This window comes from Mytilus edulis, chromosome 1, assembly GCF_963676685.1.
Source record: "Mytilus edulis chromosome 1, xbMytEdul2.2, whole genome shotgun sequence".
NCBI lineage: Eukaryota > Metazoa > Mollusca > Bivalvia > Mytilida > Mytilidae > Mytilus > Mytilus edulis.
In genome coordinates, this window is record NC_092344.1 from 90,357,711 (window position 1) to 90,375,376 (window position 17,666).

General features: G+C 31.6%; 1 protein-coding gene across 1 annotated transcript in view; it reads right to left on the reverse strand.

Moving 5' to 3' along the window:
- LOC139494341 (ectopic P granules protein 5 homolog) overlaps positions 1-17,666 on the reverse strand; it is a 58,727-nt gene that overhangs the window by 20,253 nt on the left and 20,808 nt on the right. Inside the window, exons 14-30 of the mRNA XM_071282508.1 lie at positions 16,372-16,512; positions 15,275-15,439; positions 14,799-14,921; positions 14,096-14,343; positions 12,972-13,112; positions 11,556-11,676; positions 10,834-10,940; positions 10,283-10,379; positions 9,531-9,776; positions 8,729-8,895; positions 7,758-7,888; positions 4,285-4,366; positions 3,552-3,675; positions 2,887-3,022; positions 2,051-2,222; positions 1,654-1,744; positions 1,024-1,101 (exon numbers count right to left, since the gene is read on the reverse strand). Coding sequence (XP_071138609.1) covers positions 1,024-1,101; positions 1,654-1,744; positions 2,051-2,222; positions 2,887-3,022; positions 3,552-3,675; positions 4,285-4,366; positions 7,758-7,888; positions 8,729-8,895; positions 9,531-9,776; positions 10,283-10,379; positions 10,834-10,940; positions 11,556-11,676; positions 12,972-13,112; positions 14,096-14,343; positions 14,799-14,921; positions 15,275-15,439; positions 16,372-16,512 — 2,370 coding nt within the window. The remainder of the gene's footprint in view (positions 1-1,023; positions 1,102-1,653; positions 1,745-2,050; positions 2,223-2,886; positions 3,023-3,551; positions 3,676-4,284; positions 4,367-7,757; positions 7,889-8,728; positions 8,896-9,530; positions 9,777-10,282; positions 10,380-10,833; positions 10,941-11,555; positions 11,677-12,971; positions 13,113-14,095; positions 14,344-14,798; positions 14,922-15,274; positions 15,440-16,371; positions 16,513-17,666) is intronic.

Here is a 17,666-nt window from a genome sequence, read left to right on the forward strand (position 1 = left end):
AAGGGACACTACCTAAATTTGTACTTGATCTGAGTTTTGTGGTAATAAGTATTGAGTATAGGTCTCATATGGTTTGGTTGGAACAAACCTAAGTTACAGAACGGAAACTAAAAATTTTGCAATTTTTCTATTTATAAAGGGCATAACTCTAGAAGGGTTAAAGTGACGCCACCAAAATTAAAACTTCATCTGTGTTTTGTGGTAATAAGCATTGTGTATAAGTTTCATAACATTTGGCTGAGGCAAACTCAAGTTCGAGAATGGTAACTTAAAATTGCATTTTTTTCATTGATAAAGGGGTATAACTCTAGAAAGGATTAAGCGACACCACTTAAATCAAACTCGATCTGCGTTTTATGCTAGTAAGCATTGTGCATAAGTTTCATAACATTTGGTTTAGGCAAACTTAAGAGAAAGGAAACTAAAAATTTTGTACTTTCTCTATCTATAAAGGGGCATAACTCTAGAATGGTTAGAGTGAGGCTACCAAAATTCAAACTTGTTCTTTTTTTTGTGATAATAAGCACTGTGTATAAGTTTCATAACATTTGGTTGAGGCAAACCTAAGTCATTGAACAGAACATTAAAAATTTTGCAATTTATCCATTTATAAAGGGGCATAACTCTAGAACAGTTAAAGTGACGCTACCAAAATTCAAATTGGATCTGTGTTTTGTGGTAATAAGCATTATGTATAAGTTTCATAACATTTGATAGGGGCAAACTCAAGTTAGAGAATGGAAACCATTTTTGGGACGTACAGGGGCATCAGTGAACATTAATAAATTTAGAGTATCATTTGCAGTATCACATGATTAAATGACAGTTAAATTGACATTCCTCATCAGGCACGGATCCAGCCATTTAAAAAAGGGGGGGGGGGGGGGGGGGGGGTTCCCAACCCAGAGTAAAGGGGGGGTTCCAACTATATGCTCCCATTCAAATGCATTGATCGGCCAAAAAAAAGGGGGGTTCCAACCCCCGGAACCCCCCCTCTGGATCCGCCACTGCTCATAGACTTACGTTTACATTAATGACAGCTGGATTTGAACACTTGTGTAGTGGGTTTATATGACTTTTACATTCTGTCGTCACTTTCACCTGAAATGAAATAAGAACTTGAGATCTTATTTTTTAACTAAAATACATCAACTGACAAATTAGAATCATGGTTGAAATATAAAAGCTTGCTGTATTCCTGGTCAAACAATACAATCAGCTGAAATCTCTTTTTAAAATTTATCCCAGTATCCAAAAACATGTGTATACACTAGGAAATAGACCTTTGCATCACTGGTATATATTTTATATCCTTGAGAACATTTGTTTTTGAATATGAACCTGTCTTTCCTACTCTTATTTTCTGTCAAGTTTTAACCCAATTTGTAAAGACAAATGCATTTATGTAGAAAGAATCTAAGTAAGCATACAAAATTATTCTTAATGCTGATTTTACTTTGTTCAGGAGATATAACGCTTGAATGGCAACTACCATCTAGACTAGTATTTACAATTACACAAAAAGGGATATTCCTAATAATCTTGTCTTCTGCTTACCCATCATCATACCATTTATTTCTGATGACTATGATCTGTGGAGGAACAAAGTAGCCATTATATGCCCTCCTACTTATTTATTTGATAATAACATACCTGTTTTTGGTTATTGTAATGTAATTTGGGTAACAAAGTACAAAAGTCATCATCTATAGCAACTTGGTGGTTACATCGACTGTGAAACGATCTGAAACAAACAATATAGACAGTAATATGCTATCTAAACAATATAGACAGTAATATGCTGTCTGTATTTAAACGGAGATATAAAAGATTTAAATATTCAGTCATAAATTATCCTTACTTGAATAAACCCATTATGAGAGGCACGGCTACATCATTTAGCAGTAAAAGAGGAAAAGTGCTTTGATATAAAAATTCAGGGAAAATCAATGTAGGATCTCTACTAATACTGTTTCTTATTCATTTTAATAAACAGTGACACAAGAACCAACAGGTTAAGGCAACTAATTTTCTAAGCTGTGATAATTACTTTGCATATTCCTTAATGACATTCAGATCAGATTTGAGTACATGTAGAATGGTAGCTTTGTCCTCTAAAACAGTGGTGCTGATATCTGGAACTGGTGGTTTGACTGGCTGTAGGGGAGGTAATTCTGATGGTAATTCTGCCATTTTCAATGCAGATAGAATACCTTCTGCTCCTACAATAACATAGTTAAAAAAAACAAAATATGAGAAAGATATAAATATGCATTGTATATAAATATTCATAAACTATGAAAAAATGAAATAGAAATAAAATCAAAACGTGTCCATCATTTTAATGTGTAAACATTCTTTAATTTAAATCTTTTAATTTTTTTCAAAATTGATACTTGTTTTGACAAGCTTATCTATTTATTGCTAAAATAATCTAGTCGAAAACCAGTTTACATAAAACTTTCGAAAGCCTTGTATTTTCTATGTCTTATGTCACTTTCATGGCCTGAAAATTTGCCTGTGTTAGGGAAAACTGTGCAGCCAAAAGTACTGGCTATACCTCTTAATGATACAAAATATTCTACTCATCAGCTACTCTTTTCACATTAAATTAAAAGAATGAAAATACCTGTCAGTCAGACATATTTCAGTATAACTTACGATTAATTTTAATCATTGTAGTTTCAGTGTTAGGCCCATTTTGGAACCTTGGTAATAATTCTAAAGACAATCAAGATTTTTCATCTGAGCTTAAATATGATATAACTGCTTTTTAAGAACTCCTTATTTTATTTTCTACTAAAAACAACAATAATGAAACTTATTTTTATTCTTCTTCATAATTTTGGTTTCTAAAATGCATCATCTAATGTAAAATGAGTTTACCATGTTTGATATGATCTGTATGATGCAAGTAGGATTTTCTAGGTGAGCCAGGTTCTGCTGAGTGATACCATTCACTTGCTGTTTGTGATAACTCATATATAATTCTATCAATATCTACATACTCAAACCATAAATTCTGCAATATAGGACATCACAACAATAAGTGTAAAACATCTTCATTTATATCAGTCTTGTTGATAATTTGTTTACTGTATCAATATTGTTATTTCAATGAAGTTGATTGAAAAGGAAACTTGACCAACTCATTCAAAAACTGTTGTAAATCCAAAAGATTTTGCCTTCGATTTGTAAGTGAAAGACAGATTAAGTAATAAATTAGTAGTAAATTAAGTCTGTAAAATAATGGTAAGTTCTATTTCTATTTTTCCAAGTTCAGAGAAAAAAAAAAGATTCTAACTCTACATATTTAGAACTGATAATACTGGTACACAGACATTTATTAATCCTTTTCATTGATTCTTTATTCACATTTATAAAATCAAACAATTTGCTTATATTAGTAAAACTTTGATAGTAAATACATAAATAAATCACATATTTGGTTTTCAATATTTCATTGATATATTTTTTTTCAAATCAACAATGACTAATGACCCCATTACAGTATATCTTATTTCATGAAATATTTCAATTCAATATCTTACAGTTTGGTTTTGGAACATTTGAAGTAACTTTCCAGTATCATATTGCACGGGTAAAGCTGGGATGTACAGCTTAGCATCATGGAGGAAAGGTTCATCTATCCACAGTTGATAGGTCTGGTAGAGTCTGTTGGAAGAAATTATTTCAACTTTGTTAAAAAAAAATAGCTGATGTAATCAACTTTTTGCATTATCTTTCAAAAGAAACCATCCTTAAAATATCTTGATAATAATATCTTGCAGATATCTGTGTATTGCTGTGTGTTTTATTTTTTTGTACATTGGATATAGAAAAAGGGGGAGGGTGGAGATCTAAAAAAATGTTTAACCCTGCTACAGTTTTAAGCCTGTTTCAAGTCAGGAGCCTATGGCCTTTGTTAGTATTGTATGATTTTAATTTTAGTTTCTAAATAATCATAAATCTTCTAATAAGGTTATGTATAAATAGTTCTACACAAGACATATAAAAGGAGATGCTGGTAATACACCAATAGCAATCCAACAAAACAAATAACCAAAAGACATCTAGAGGTCATTCTTTAGAAATAAACAGGATCTGGTATGGCTGGCAGCAGAATTATAACTGTAAAACTTAGTGGATTTTTAATGATGTCTTTTTTTTTAAATAATGTCAAAAAGTTCTAAAACAAGAGAAAGACTAGTAAAATCAGTGACTGCAGGATTTATAATAAAGGCCAAATACTATTATTCTTTTATTAATTAAAATATGTCTTACCTTGCTAAATCAAGATGGAATTCCTTCTTTGGTACATACTTGAAATTTTCAATATTGCTACTCTGATCATCAGCAGTATTTTCTAAAAAAAAGTTGTAAAATATATCACAAAATCAGAAGTTAAATATTTCCAACAGTGCAACTATACCATATAAGGTTAGTAGCAGTAATTTGTATACATACATAAAATCTATTTTTTCAGTTTATCATTTGTTTTTCTTAAATTTTATTTAAATAGGTTAATGCCAATAAGTTTCTTTCTGTCAAGTTTTTCTTTTTATCTAAGTTCATTGTAGATAGATAGATAGATAGATCTTTATTCTCATTAACTAAATAACATAGTTACAGAGATGATAATATATACAATACAACATATTTTGCATGTGTGAAATATACATAAATAAATGTAGTTTAACCAGGAGGACAGACTTTCACTGATATATAGTTTATAAATCTACACAATTTTTCTAGTAAGACAATATTGACTGTAGTGAATACATTTTTAAATTTAAGAATATTAACATTTGTACAACAATAGTGTGGTAAATATTTATATCGTTCTTTTTTGAAAAAAAGACAACACATTACATAATGGAATTCATCACCGATGTCAGCAGATTCACAAAGGTGGCATAGCCTCTCGGGTCTTTGAACATTTTGCCACCTACCTGTCTCCACTGGCAAACGGTGATTGTTGTGTGTTCTTTAATTGATTTTTGTTGTTGTAGGTTTTTAGTTTCTTTTTTTTTTGGTGTCATCCTGGTTTGCCCACTTTTAATTACATGCATATGTAAACATAGGGGGAATTGTTGTTTTAACAATTATAGTTTATTTCTGAATTAAAGCGGTGTTTTGCATTTGCGCCGATCTGCATTTCATTTGCGCCGAATTTTTTTTCATTTGCGTCGATTTTTTTTACAGGTAAATTACAGGTGAATAGATATTAGAAGAAGTGGTATGAGTGCCAATGAATGAACTCTCAATCCAAGTCATGTTATTTTTCATTTATCATTATAGACCTCCTCAGTTAGCCACTTGTACAATTTCAATGAATTATCAATCATAACTTGTATATAACTGTTGTCCCCTGCTCACCACGGGTAGTGGAAGAAGACCTACAAGATACATCTCCAGACTTTACATTGACTGTACCACCCGCTGTCTTTCAGACATCTACCACATGGTTATCGGCTCGTTCTGTGTTTTGACAATAGAATCCGTGGTGACTCTGGCTGTACACGATTTTATGGTACATTAGTAAAATGTGTTTCAGGACACTTATCTTCCGACATGTATGGCCCTCGATGATTAAAGAATTGACTCCTCGACTCGTTTCAGTGTGCAATATGTCTATCATGTAATGTTACTATGAGGTTTCAGAACAATATGAATCAAAATTAACATAAATGAACAGCATTTATAACCAGACTTTACCAATAGTATAGTACAGTACATAGTACATGTACAAGTATTAACTTACCTGTAAATCTAATTAGGAGCAAATATAAAATCGGCGCAAATGAAAAAATGAAATCGGCGCAAATGAAAGAATGAATATTTTCAAAATCGGCGCAAATGTCATACGCCCAATTGAAGACATAATTTTTACCTTTTATCTTACCTGTAAATTTTAAATGATACAATATTCTGCTATTAAATCAAGGAAAATGTGCAAAAGCATTTTTTATTTTATTATTTTTGAGGAGCAAAATTAATAGAATTTGACAATATACCTCTTATTTTACCTGTATTTTTTTTTTTATAAAAGATACTATATTCTGCTATTAACTCAAGGAAAATGTGCAAAGATATTTTTAATTTGATATAATTTTTATAGGAAAATGTTTTGAAATTGACAAATATAAATAGACAAAAATGTGTAGTACTTTTACAACTTATCAACAAAAAGTTTTAAATGTTGTTACATTCTGAAAAAAGAGTAAAAAGTAAAATAATGAATTAAAGATTAATATATAAATTTTTATTATTCTTAAATAAATACACTGTTCTGAAATTAATATAAAAAATATCCAATAAGTCGTAACAAATAGAATATAAATACAACTGCAGCTTTACAAATGCTCAACAACTTCATTCAGAAAAAAAATAGGAGACAACAACCAACAACGCAGCACAGATAGTGTTCCCAACTTTATTTGTTGAAAGGCACAGCAATGTTGACTACAGTCGTATTATAAAGAAAATGAAGACATCACTTGATTCAAAAGACGAGGCGCGGTATTACCTCTTGTTCCATCCCAACTAGTTGAGAACGTTTTGCATAAAAGTTTAGAAGACATTTGTTGAAGCTGACAACATACTTGCTACAACATTATTTAGTCCCAGGCACTAATAGAATGTAATATTATCCAGTATACAGCAGGAGGAGCACGCCCACCGAAAAGAAGATACAGAGTAATAGACACCAGATTCCAACTACTGAAAGACAGATACCAACAAGGAATTGTCAGCTTGATAGACTTCTCTGACATAGCATCCCATCGTCTCCATTTCATTTCATTGAACAATTTCGTGAAATATTGTAATTAGTGACTTTGTAAATATAATCTTTTGTGACTTTTGAAATATGTATATATAAAATATTCTATTTCCCTTTATTATACATACAGTGCCTACTGCCTATGGTGCTTCATATTACTTATTTTACCAGTGCTTTATTTATTCCCTATGTAATGCCCTTATATATATTATATAAATTATGCTAGCAATAAAAGAGAATTTGTATTGCAGTATTTATATCATGAAAATCATTCAGAAACTAATAAATTGTGAAGACACTTTTATGAAATTGTTTTGTCTTTAGTTGTATGTAAGATGATAATATTGAATTGATATCAAATTAATGAGAGAAAAAATATTGCATTTATTTATTATTTTTCTTTAAAAATCATAATAAAAAATATGTAAATATAGTAAGAAAACACTGATAAACTATATACCTAAGTTGGAACAGACTATACAATTGTAGGCTCGTTAAACCTTTTGTCTTTTTTGTTTTCTTTGCTATTAGATAATTGGTAGAATTAAAAGTGGGCAAACCAGGAGTAAACCATTCCAAATAAATTGTCACAGCATTGTCAGATCACATATAATTGAACGGGTTTGGTTTACTCCTGGTAAATGCTGTGACAATTTATTTGGAATAAAGGTTTACTCCTGGTTTGCCCACTTTTAATTCTACCAATTATCTAATAGCAAAGAAAACAAAAAAGACAATTTATTTGGAATAAACACCAGAAGTTAGTCGGCAATATGCACGAAATGTGAAGGAAAAGTAAAATATCAGCCAAAGAATATTTTTTTTTACAAAATTGATATACATCAATGAAAATTTTGAGCTATGATAATCAAGGGAGTTATTTCAAAGTGTGAATTATTTTACTTCCATGAGATTTCATAACTATCTATAATATTATATTGATTCTCAATTTTTCTAAGCACTAATAGTTTACCTGATATTGCAGTGGGATAGTCCATATGTAAATTGATTGCTTCGTTAAACCTTTTCTTTATTTTCTTCAATGTTCCTGAATGTCCTGATACTTCAAACATTTTCTCTCCAACACTAGCTCTCTGCTGATTACTGAGTAAAATATATTAACTTAAGGTGGTACCTAACACTACAGGGAGATAACTCTGTAAAGTCAGCTAAACGTTTTAATTACGTTGTGTTGTAAAAGGAATATTAAGCTTCTCAATGATCAAAATTGGTGGTTGTCAAACTGCTATATAACCAGTGTAACTTTTATGACAAAATGGTTGGTTCAAAAAAAATTTAATTTTTATATTTTTGTTAAAGTGTCAAAGTAAATACTTTGACAAAATTTTATGAAAATTAAACGAGCCAAATTAATTTTAGTGAAAGTGTTGGGTACCACCTTAACATAAGTAAAGTAAATTGGAATCTTGTAGCAAAATTGAAAATAAAACACTGTTGGTATAAACTTAAAGATATCTATATGTTACATAACCTGACAAGTGACAAAAAATAAAAACAAGACACGCTACTGAACAAACATTTAGAATAAACATTAGATATCACTGTAAACAACACAAATTACAAAACACAATTATTATACGGAACAAACATTATAGTATCACAAGTGAACAAACATTCTCTCTAAAATCTCAACACTGAACTTTGTCCAATACAAGTCACTCCTCACTATCATTCTTATGTAATCCGAGCCCTGCATCTATTAGAATTAAGCTTAACAATCTACTATCAAATTTGAATCAACAATGTTGGCAGTCAATGTTAACATTATAGTAAAGTATTAGAATCAAACAGCTCGAGAATTTTTCCTAAGGTTTCTTCACAGAGGTTCGAAATTAATGATACACATAGTAACATTATACACACCTTTAAAGTGTCTTATTCCCATAAAAACACTTTCTACTTATATCAATTAAACAGACATACCTAGCTTGTGAAACTTGTCGTCCAAGGAATAAAAGAAAGAACCGCTGACAAATAAGAGGTAAAACTGGATGGTCTAATGGCAGATCTAACATGAATCTTGAAAACCTATAAATCGTCATACTGTTTAAACCTGGAGCTTGTTCTAACTTCAATCTACTCACACATTTCTAAAATTAGAAGAAACTAGGTATGTACATAGGAAGTGAATATCCTGCTTTACATTAGACTTATTACTGGTTTTGTAGTTACAAAAGCATCAAATTGGGTGCCATGTGTGGAGCAGGATCTGCTCACCCTTCCAAAGTACCTGATATCACCCCAGGTTTTTGGTGTGGTTATGATGTTGCTCACTCCTTAGTTTTCTTTTTTGTATATTTTGTACTATTGTTTTATCTTTTGGTGGTTTTTTTTGTATTTTGCCAGTTTTGTTTTCGTCTTATGAGTTGGAATATATTTTGTATCTTTTGCCATGATTTACTTGCTGCAATGTACTCTTTAAAATGATTGTAGAAAAATTATGTTAGCTGGAAAATGTTTTGTTCTTATCTCTGTTCCTTTTTTTATATGTTTATATGGAAGAAGGGATATTTCATAAGTGGTGTTGTTAGGGCTATTCCATTAAAATGTATGTGGGAGGGTAGGAAGGGATGTTTAATTATTGAATTTGGGTCATGGGTCTTTTTTAGTATGTGTCTATAACCTTTATACAAAATTCTTTAAAAAAATGTTCTTGGTTGTAGGGATATTTTGAAAGACCCTTCCTACCCTCCCTTTTTGGTGAAGACCTATCAATATATTTTACCTTTAAAGCATGAGATGGGGAAGCTTTTGAGTCAGTGTAAATTTCTTCTCTAAATGTATGCCACAGTTGTGTATCTTTTTCATATGTGAACTCCATGTCTAGTAACACTAACGACAACCATCCAAACAGTTCTGGGTTACACATTACTTCTGTTAAGGAAGGGATTTGAGAAAAATTAGCTCCTGATGAAACCCAGTTAACAAACTGGGACACTGCACCTTGCTGATGAGTTTCCTTCTGGTGTCTCTGCAAATGAAAAATCAAGTCATTTTTTTTTAATAGTAACCAAATACTTTTCAATTGTTATCAATTGTAAAGATATTTAATCAAGCATGAGGAAAAAAAGTGTGGAAAACTGATTTGCCTGACTGACAGAGGAACAGACAGGCAGACGGAGTGCAAGCTTAAAGTACAATTGACTTCAATAGTAGGCCACTAATAAAGTAAGTCATATGGTATATATCTAAGTTATTTCTAATTTATCTAAAGAAAAGGAACAATAATTTCTCTGTAAAAAAAACCCTTAAATATTATATACTGAAAAGCAAAAGCAGTAATAGTTTTCAACTTATAACTTCTATAGTGAATTAATCTGATTAACATCAGCTATTTTTAAAGAATCAATTTGTTGTTGCGTTTCTTTTCTCACTTTTCACATATTTAACATCTCGTTTTATTCATATCTTATTTTTAATATATATACATTTTTGTTTTCACTTAACAAACAGCTTTACATTTGAATACATTTTTACCTGGAAAGCTTCTTGCAGGGCAGCTTTTACTGTATCTAATCCACTTTTATGTCTAAATGCTGATTTTACTGTTTGGTCCAATACATAGCAAGAATTTCTGAAAAAAAAAGAAGTTAATACAGTTGTATTGAAGAAAACTGTTCCTTCATTTAATCATTACATCATGTTTGATAAGGGGTTATATCTTTCTGTGTTGTAATGTTATACTACTGTTTCAGGTAAGGTTGTCACCTGTTAAAAGGTTTAAACCCACCGCAATTGTTTGCACTGTCCTAAGTGAAGAACCTTTGTCCATTGGTTGTCATTTGTTGGTGTGATTCCTTAGTATTTCTCGTTTTTTAACAGATTAGACCGTTGATTTTCGTGTTTGAATTTTTTGACACTAGTCATTTTTGGGTCCATTATAGCATTCAGTGTGAGCCTAGGCTCCATGTTAATGGCTGTACTTTGACCTATAATGGATTACTTTTTACACTTTGTGACTTGGATGGAGAGCTGTTTCATTAGCATTCATACCACATCTTACTATTTCAATATAAATGTTATCTCACTTGTCATGGTACCACTTAGTTGGCTTTGTTAACATCTTTATCCAGAAACTGATACCTCTCATCACACCTTCTACATTGCCTTGGTTCACAAACGTTGATAACTGACCCTGTAAAATAGTTTATAGAAAGTTTAATGAGTTTCCAACCGAAAAAGCATTCAAAGTATACATGTGGTGAAATACTATCAAAATGAATATAAGTCTTAATGGAAATTTATATTTCAACATATAAAAACAATTAAGACATGCCCTAAACCAAATCAACTGAAAAGTCAGTAGTTGAAATTGTAAATTCTGAAAATTTTGCGATGTTTTTATTATTGTAAAAATTGAGATTGGACAGATAAAATTAAAAACTAACATTTTAAAATTTAATAGTATTTGTATACACAACATTTCCTAATATTGCAAAAATTAATCTCATGCTTTGTCCATTGTTTAAAAATAACAGTATCTGGTTAAATGTGCTAGTAATACATTCAAGATTCTAATGTAAATATCTAAAACTAAAAGCCCCATCAATAAACAGTTTGGTAAAGGGTTCTGTGGAACCCAGGGTTTTGCCGGTTGTCAGTTTGAAATTGTAATGTTGACTGAAAAAGTGAGTGTATTCAACAGTAGAATACAGAATTTGAATAAAAAATTCGAACTTTTTCTTTCTATCTTAAAGATAAGATTTTGTCAAAGTTAAATACGACTGAATCCTGTTAAATGATTACAAACCTCAATCATTGTAGTAAACCACTTCGTAAATGGTCCAGGGAATTCCTGTGACCAGATAATCTTTGACAGCTTAGAGGCAGATTCATCAGCTACCATCAATGACTGAATTATCTTCTGAAACCTAGGAAAAATAAACTGTTATCACAGAGATATGTCTCGTTTTTTTGTTATTTCGATAATGCAAATGTTGAAATAAAAAATAGCAACACTTTAACATGTAAGTTTAGCAAATATTCAAAGTCAATGAACCATGACTGTGAAGGTACATGGCTAAACAATCTCCATGGAAAGGATATGTGCCAAAGCTAATACAACTGCATGCCAAATACCATTGACTTATCATAAGTAGTTCTCTTTAAACAAACCTAAACACAAACTAATACATGTAAACTAAGCACAATTTCAAAGTCAATAAACCATAACTGAGGGGAGGGTGAAAAAAATAAATGGTTATGAGATGTGCCAATGTTAATACAACTGCATACCAAGTATCATTGACCTACCACTACTGGTTCCCCATAAACTGACCTAATCACAAACTAAAACATGAAAACTAAGCAAAAGTTTCAAAGTCAATAGACCATGACTGAGGGGGCGGGCCAAATAATCTTGATGGAAATGAGGTATGCCAATGCTTATACAACTGCATACCAATTAACATTAACCTACAACTAGTGTTTCCCCATAAACTGACCTAATCACAAACTAAAACATTAAAACTAAGCAAAAAATTCAAAGTCAATAGACCATGAATGAGGGGGCGGAGCCAAATAATCTCCATGGAAATGAGATGTGCTGATGCTTATACAACTGCATACCAATTATCGTTACTTTACCACTAGTGGTTCCCAATAAACTGACCTAATCACAAACTAATACATGAAAACTAAGCAAAAGTTTCAGAGTCAATAGACCATAACTAAGGGGGCTGGGTCAAATAATCTCCATGGTAATGAGATGTGCCAATACTTATACAACTGCATACCAAATATCTTTGACTTACCACTAGTGGTTCACCATAAACTAGACCTAATCACAAACTAATACATTGTTGACGCCACCGTCGCCGTGCTACCGCAGCTGCTGCCGACGGAAACATGATACCTTTGTCTCCCTTTTTGACTCTGTCAAGCGAGACAACAAAAGTGGGGTAATAAATATAAAGGTATCCATACTATGATAAAATAAGAAACTGTGCCTTCTAAAAAAACAGTCTAAAATTCAAAAACTTAAAAGTTAGAATCCTTTACTTTTCAACATTCTTTTAAAAACATAAACTTTAATTAATTATCTAATTTGCAATGTTTAAAATATTTATAAAAATCAAAAAGTTGAATAAAATAGTTAAGATACAGGATGACCAATGACCAAAACCAGAGGGGGAGAGCTAGATCTTAATATCTTAAAACTTCTTACTTTTCATTATCTGTTAGAATATGTGGGTTCTCAAAGAACATATGTACAATACAGTTCAATACATTTATGGTTGGTTTGTAGTGAAAGTTATCTGACAATGTTGTTAAGTATTCTAATCCTGCTGGTATAAAATCTCCATATCTAAAAACAGAATATGCAATAATAAATTATACTCAATGTACCAAACTGACAGTAAAGGGTTTAATCTTTTCACAGATAATCACTTTGAAGATTATATCCATCTGCAGATACATACAGATATTTACTATGATTATGAGATGTTTTTTCGATTTTGTACTTTCAGGGATTTCGTGTAATAAGTAAAACATAATATCCCTTTTCTATTTCCTTTATAAATCATGCAACTGGCCTGATTGGCTACAACAAACACCAAAAATCGTTATTGACAATGAAACCAGATGGTGTAAAATTAAACTTCCTGTTCAAATCTGGTTTATTTAAATGTGAGTGATCTTTAAATAAGGAGTCGAAAATGTCATAAAGTAGATGAAAATGACACAAGACAACTCAACATATGCCTTTGTGCTTACCCTGCTATACAGTTGAGAGAAAGTTTGTTTTATAAAAATTGAAAGAACTATAGATTTCTATTGTCAAAGCATAATTTAAAACTTGAATCAAAAGAATTTTAACATGTATATACATGGAACATTTTCTTAAATTATTCTAAACATCAAACAATTCATAACCTTAAAATTTGTGCAAGAGAGCCGTGGTGTAGTGGTTAGTGCATCGGGCTACTATCACAAAGGTTCCTGGTTCAATTCCCGTTTGGAATGAAAATTTCAGGAACTGAATTTTCGACTCTCCCTTGACACCATTTGCGAGTATGGTCTTGAGGAAACGATGTTTGTCCGTCGGAAGGTTACGATAAATGGCTGACCTGTGTTAAGACAGAGCCATATCTCTTGCACGTTAAAGACACCCTTGCAGATTTCTAAAAAGAGCAGGCTAATGCCGCTACAAGGCAGCACTCGCACCTGCAAAGTGGAAAGGGATTAATATAAGTTGCAAAACTTGTTTCCCAATCCACTATAAATAAATATATTTAAACGAAAATTTGTGCAGGTACATTTATTTTTATAATAAAGTTACGGACTTACTTATGGCCAATATTAGAAACAAGTATAGCAACATAGCAAGCCATAGCATTCTTTTCCTTCAGGCCTCTGGTGATAGGGAGAAATGAATTGTCATTGGCCAGATCCGGTGGACCTCCTTCTGCATTGACTAATTGGACATCATTAGGTGGGAGTGTAGTGTGATGTAGGTGGAGTTTCAGAGCAATGTCCCATGCCCAATTATTAAACAGTTGTTCATTGGTCTGTTGTTGCTTTACAACTGAAGCAACCTGAAATATAAAACCACTGTTTTTTATCTTCCAGATCTTCTGTGATTTTTACCATAAAATCATCATCTTCATAAACTGTCTGTCGATGCCAACTGCCTTTCCATATCGTTATTGTCTTTAGTGTATGAATTAAGTATTTAAACCACGATTTTTACATTTTTGTGTCAATATTGGTTTATTGACTTGAATCCACCAATTACCATAAATTCATTATTATTTGTGGAAAACCAATTTCAGTGGATTTCATTGGTATAAGTGAACTATGAATTAAAAATGTTAAATGAAAAAAAAAAAAAAAATCACTATGCAAACTGGCAAAACCACAAAATCAAATATCTTTTTTCCATTCACAAAAGTTGATACCATAAAAATGACTGAATCAACAGTAACACATTATACAATGACTAAAAATGTTTTGCTTAAAAGTGTTTCCCCTCTAATGCATTCTACATTACTTGTTTCATTCCTTCTGTGAAGAACATCCAGTGGTGTCTGCTTCCAATAAATTTCCCATAAGCCTGTGTTAACAAAATGGCAGTCTTCTTATGTACATCATATGGAATAAACAGTCTGTTTTTCTAAAGCAAAAGTTGAAAACAAGGATACATATAATGTCCTGGTCAATGTGAGTATCAATTAAAATTACTGAAATTACATTCGCAAAACATGGTCTGTAAAAGTCTTACTATGATGTTAAATTTACAAAAAATCTAGCTATTCTGTTTCATAGATAATTTAGATCTTTTCTATTAAATGTTGATAAAATAGGTAGTGTTATAAATTATCTCCCCTTTCTAAATGTTTTAAGGTTTTTAAAAAATTGAATTATAGGTATCTGTTAATCTTATTCACTTAAAATTCAATGAATTTTTACATGTGACAAATTAAAGTTGGTGAATTATAAAGGAAAATAACTAAAATTGTGGAATACCTGTTGGTCCACACCCCAGTTTATATTACTGAGTACAGATTGAGCTAGTTGATTGGTTTTTGAAGTAAGTTCAGAGGTCATCAGCCATTCCTCTATAACAGTAATATCATTATCCATTGGTAGCCACAAGTGAAATGGTAGCGTTTGAAACAAATAAAGTGACATCTATATAAAAAGAAAACATCAGATAAGTTCATAAAACCAAAACCTTACACACACTAAAAAAAAAAATAGAAGCAGACAATAATGATTTTTTTTAGTTTTTCATTTCAGAGCCACAATGAGACCTTCAAAAATAGAAAGAGCTCACACCTCACAGTAAGTTGCAAGACAGCACATTTTTGACTTGATTTTTTCTGGTAGATAACAATACGTTATTCTTGTTTGTTACATGCTATCAGTGTTAGTTGTACAAAATATTTTATCAACAACCAGAAATACCTGCAATCTAAAATATTACTGCTGTTAAAATTTTGAAGTTACAGTTGTATTCATGTAATGTTCTCAATTGATTAAGGAATTTGTGTAATCAGCCCTTAAATAAGAGTGGTCAATAGAGCCCTCAATTATGTATTTTTATACATGGATACCATACATGGATACCGATACCATCATTGAATAAGTTTTGTACATTTTAAATACTAATGAATATAGAGTTGTGAATAAGAATTCATTATTTTTTTTAAAAAGGTATGATAAACAACAACTAAAGTATTCAGTAAGAAAATGAAAACAAATATTACACAACTTCATCAATAAAGATTAAACAAACTTTTACAGCTAATTTTCTAATGCATGTAAAGCAAGACTTTGGTAAGCTTGCTTGTTTTGTTTCAATTGTACAATTGTAATTGGGATAATGTCCAATCCAATTTAAATATAACATATACAGGTTAAAATATACCTATGTATATTGTTTGAAGATGTCAATGTTTATTACAAAGCTTGAATTGACGTTTATACAAACAGAGCAAGCAAGCCTACCAAAGTTTTACTCCACAAGTATAAGAAATTAGCTGTAACACAAATTGAGTAAAGCTTTGATGGATAACTTGGTAATCCATTGCTTTTCTTCTGAACAACTTTCAGTAACTTACACCTCCAATGTTTACTAAATTCAGATTGGTCTGTTGTATGATGAGTGAGATAATAAATGGATGTGTTGTTGCTATGGAAACAAGCAGGTCTCTTCCTAACTTGTGACACATTTCTCTTGTTTCTGCACAGACATAGCAAATCTGAAAAGAATGGAACGAAAGGTCATAAAAGAAAAGGTCAGAATGTATGAAAATGAAAGAGCCTGCAATCTATTATTAAGCTTATAGCTGTCTCAGGTTAGGGTGAAGGTTGGCATCAGATAAAACATTTATAGTTTGCATTTGTTTGCACCTGTCCTAAGTCAAGAACCTGATGTCCAGTTGTTGTTGTTTGTTGATGTGATTTATAAGTGTTTTTCATTTTTTATATAGATTTGATCATTGATTTTCCCCGATTGAATGGTTTAACGCTAGTCATTTTTGGGGCCTTTTATAGCTTGCTGTTTGTTGTGAGCCAAGGCTCTGTGCTGAAGGCCTTAATTTTACCTATAATGATTTACTTTTACAAATTGTGACTTTGATGTAGATTTGTCTTATTGACACTTATACTAAATCTTCTTATATCTATTTAATCTTGTTGGTTTTTTACCCAAATTCTGTACCAAATAGTTACTGATTATCAGGTTGTATTTGTGCATTTGCATGATAAAAACAAATATTTTCTTTGTTTTATTAACAAACCAGAAGATGATGTGATAAGTTTGGGTGAATCTTATCATTATCACTTCATTCATTATGACGTCAGATAAGTTCTTAAAACCAACACCGTGTGATTTATCTGGTTCAAACTTATTAAAACCAGTTCAACAAATTAGACATCAGAAAACCATGAAATGCAATTTTATGAAGAGCTGAGCAGTGTGATACATACAGTGGGCACACACGCTGAGCAGTGTGATATATACAGTGGGCACACACGCTGAGCAGTGTGATACATAGTGGGCACACACGCTGAGCAGTATGATACATACAGTGGGCACACATGCTGAGCAGTGTGATACATACAGTGGGCACACACGCTGTGCAGTATGATACATACAGTGGGCACACACGCTGAGCAGTATGATACATACAGTGGGCACACACGCTGTGCAGTGTGATACATACAGTGGGCACACATGCTGAGCAGTATGATACATACAGTGGGCACACACCCTGAGCAGTATGATACATACAGTGGGCACACACGCTGTGCAGTGTGATACATACAGTGGGAACACACTTTGTCATGGTAAATGTGTTATATCACATCTTCTACTTAAAGAACCAAATGATCATTTGCATTACAAACAATT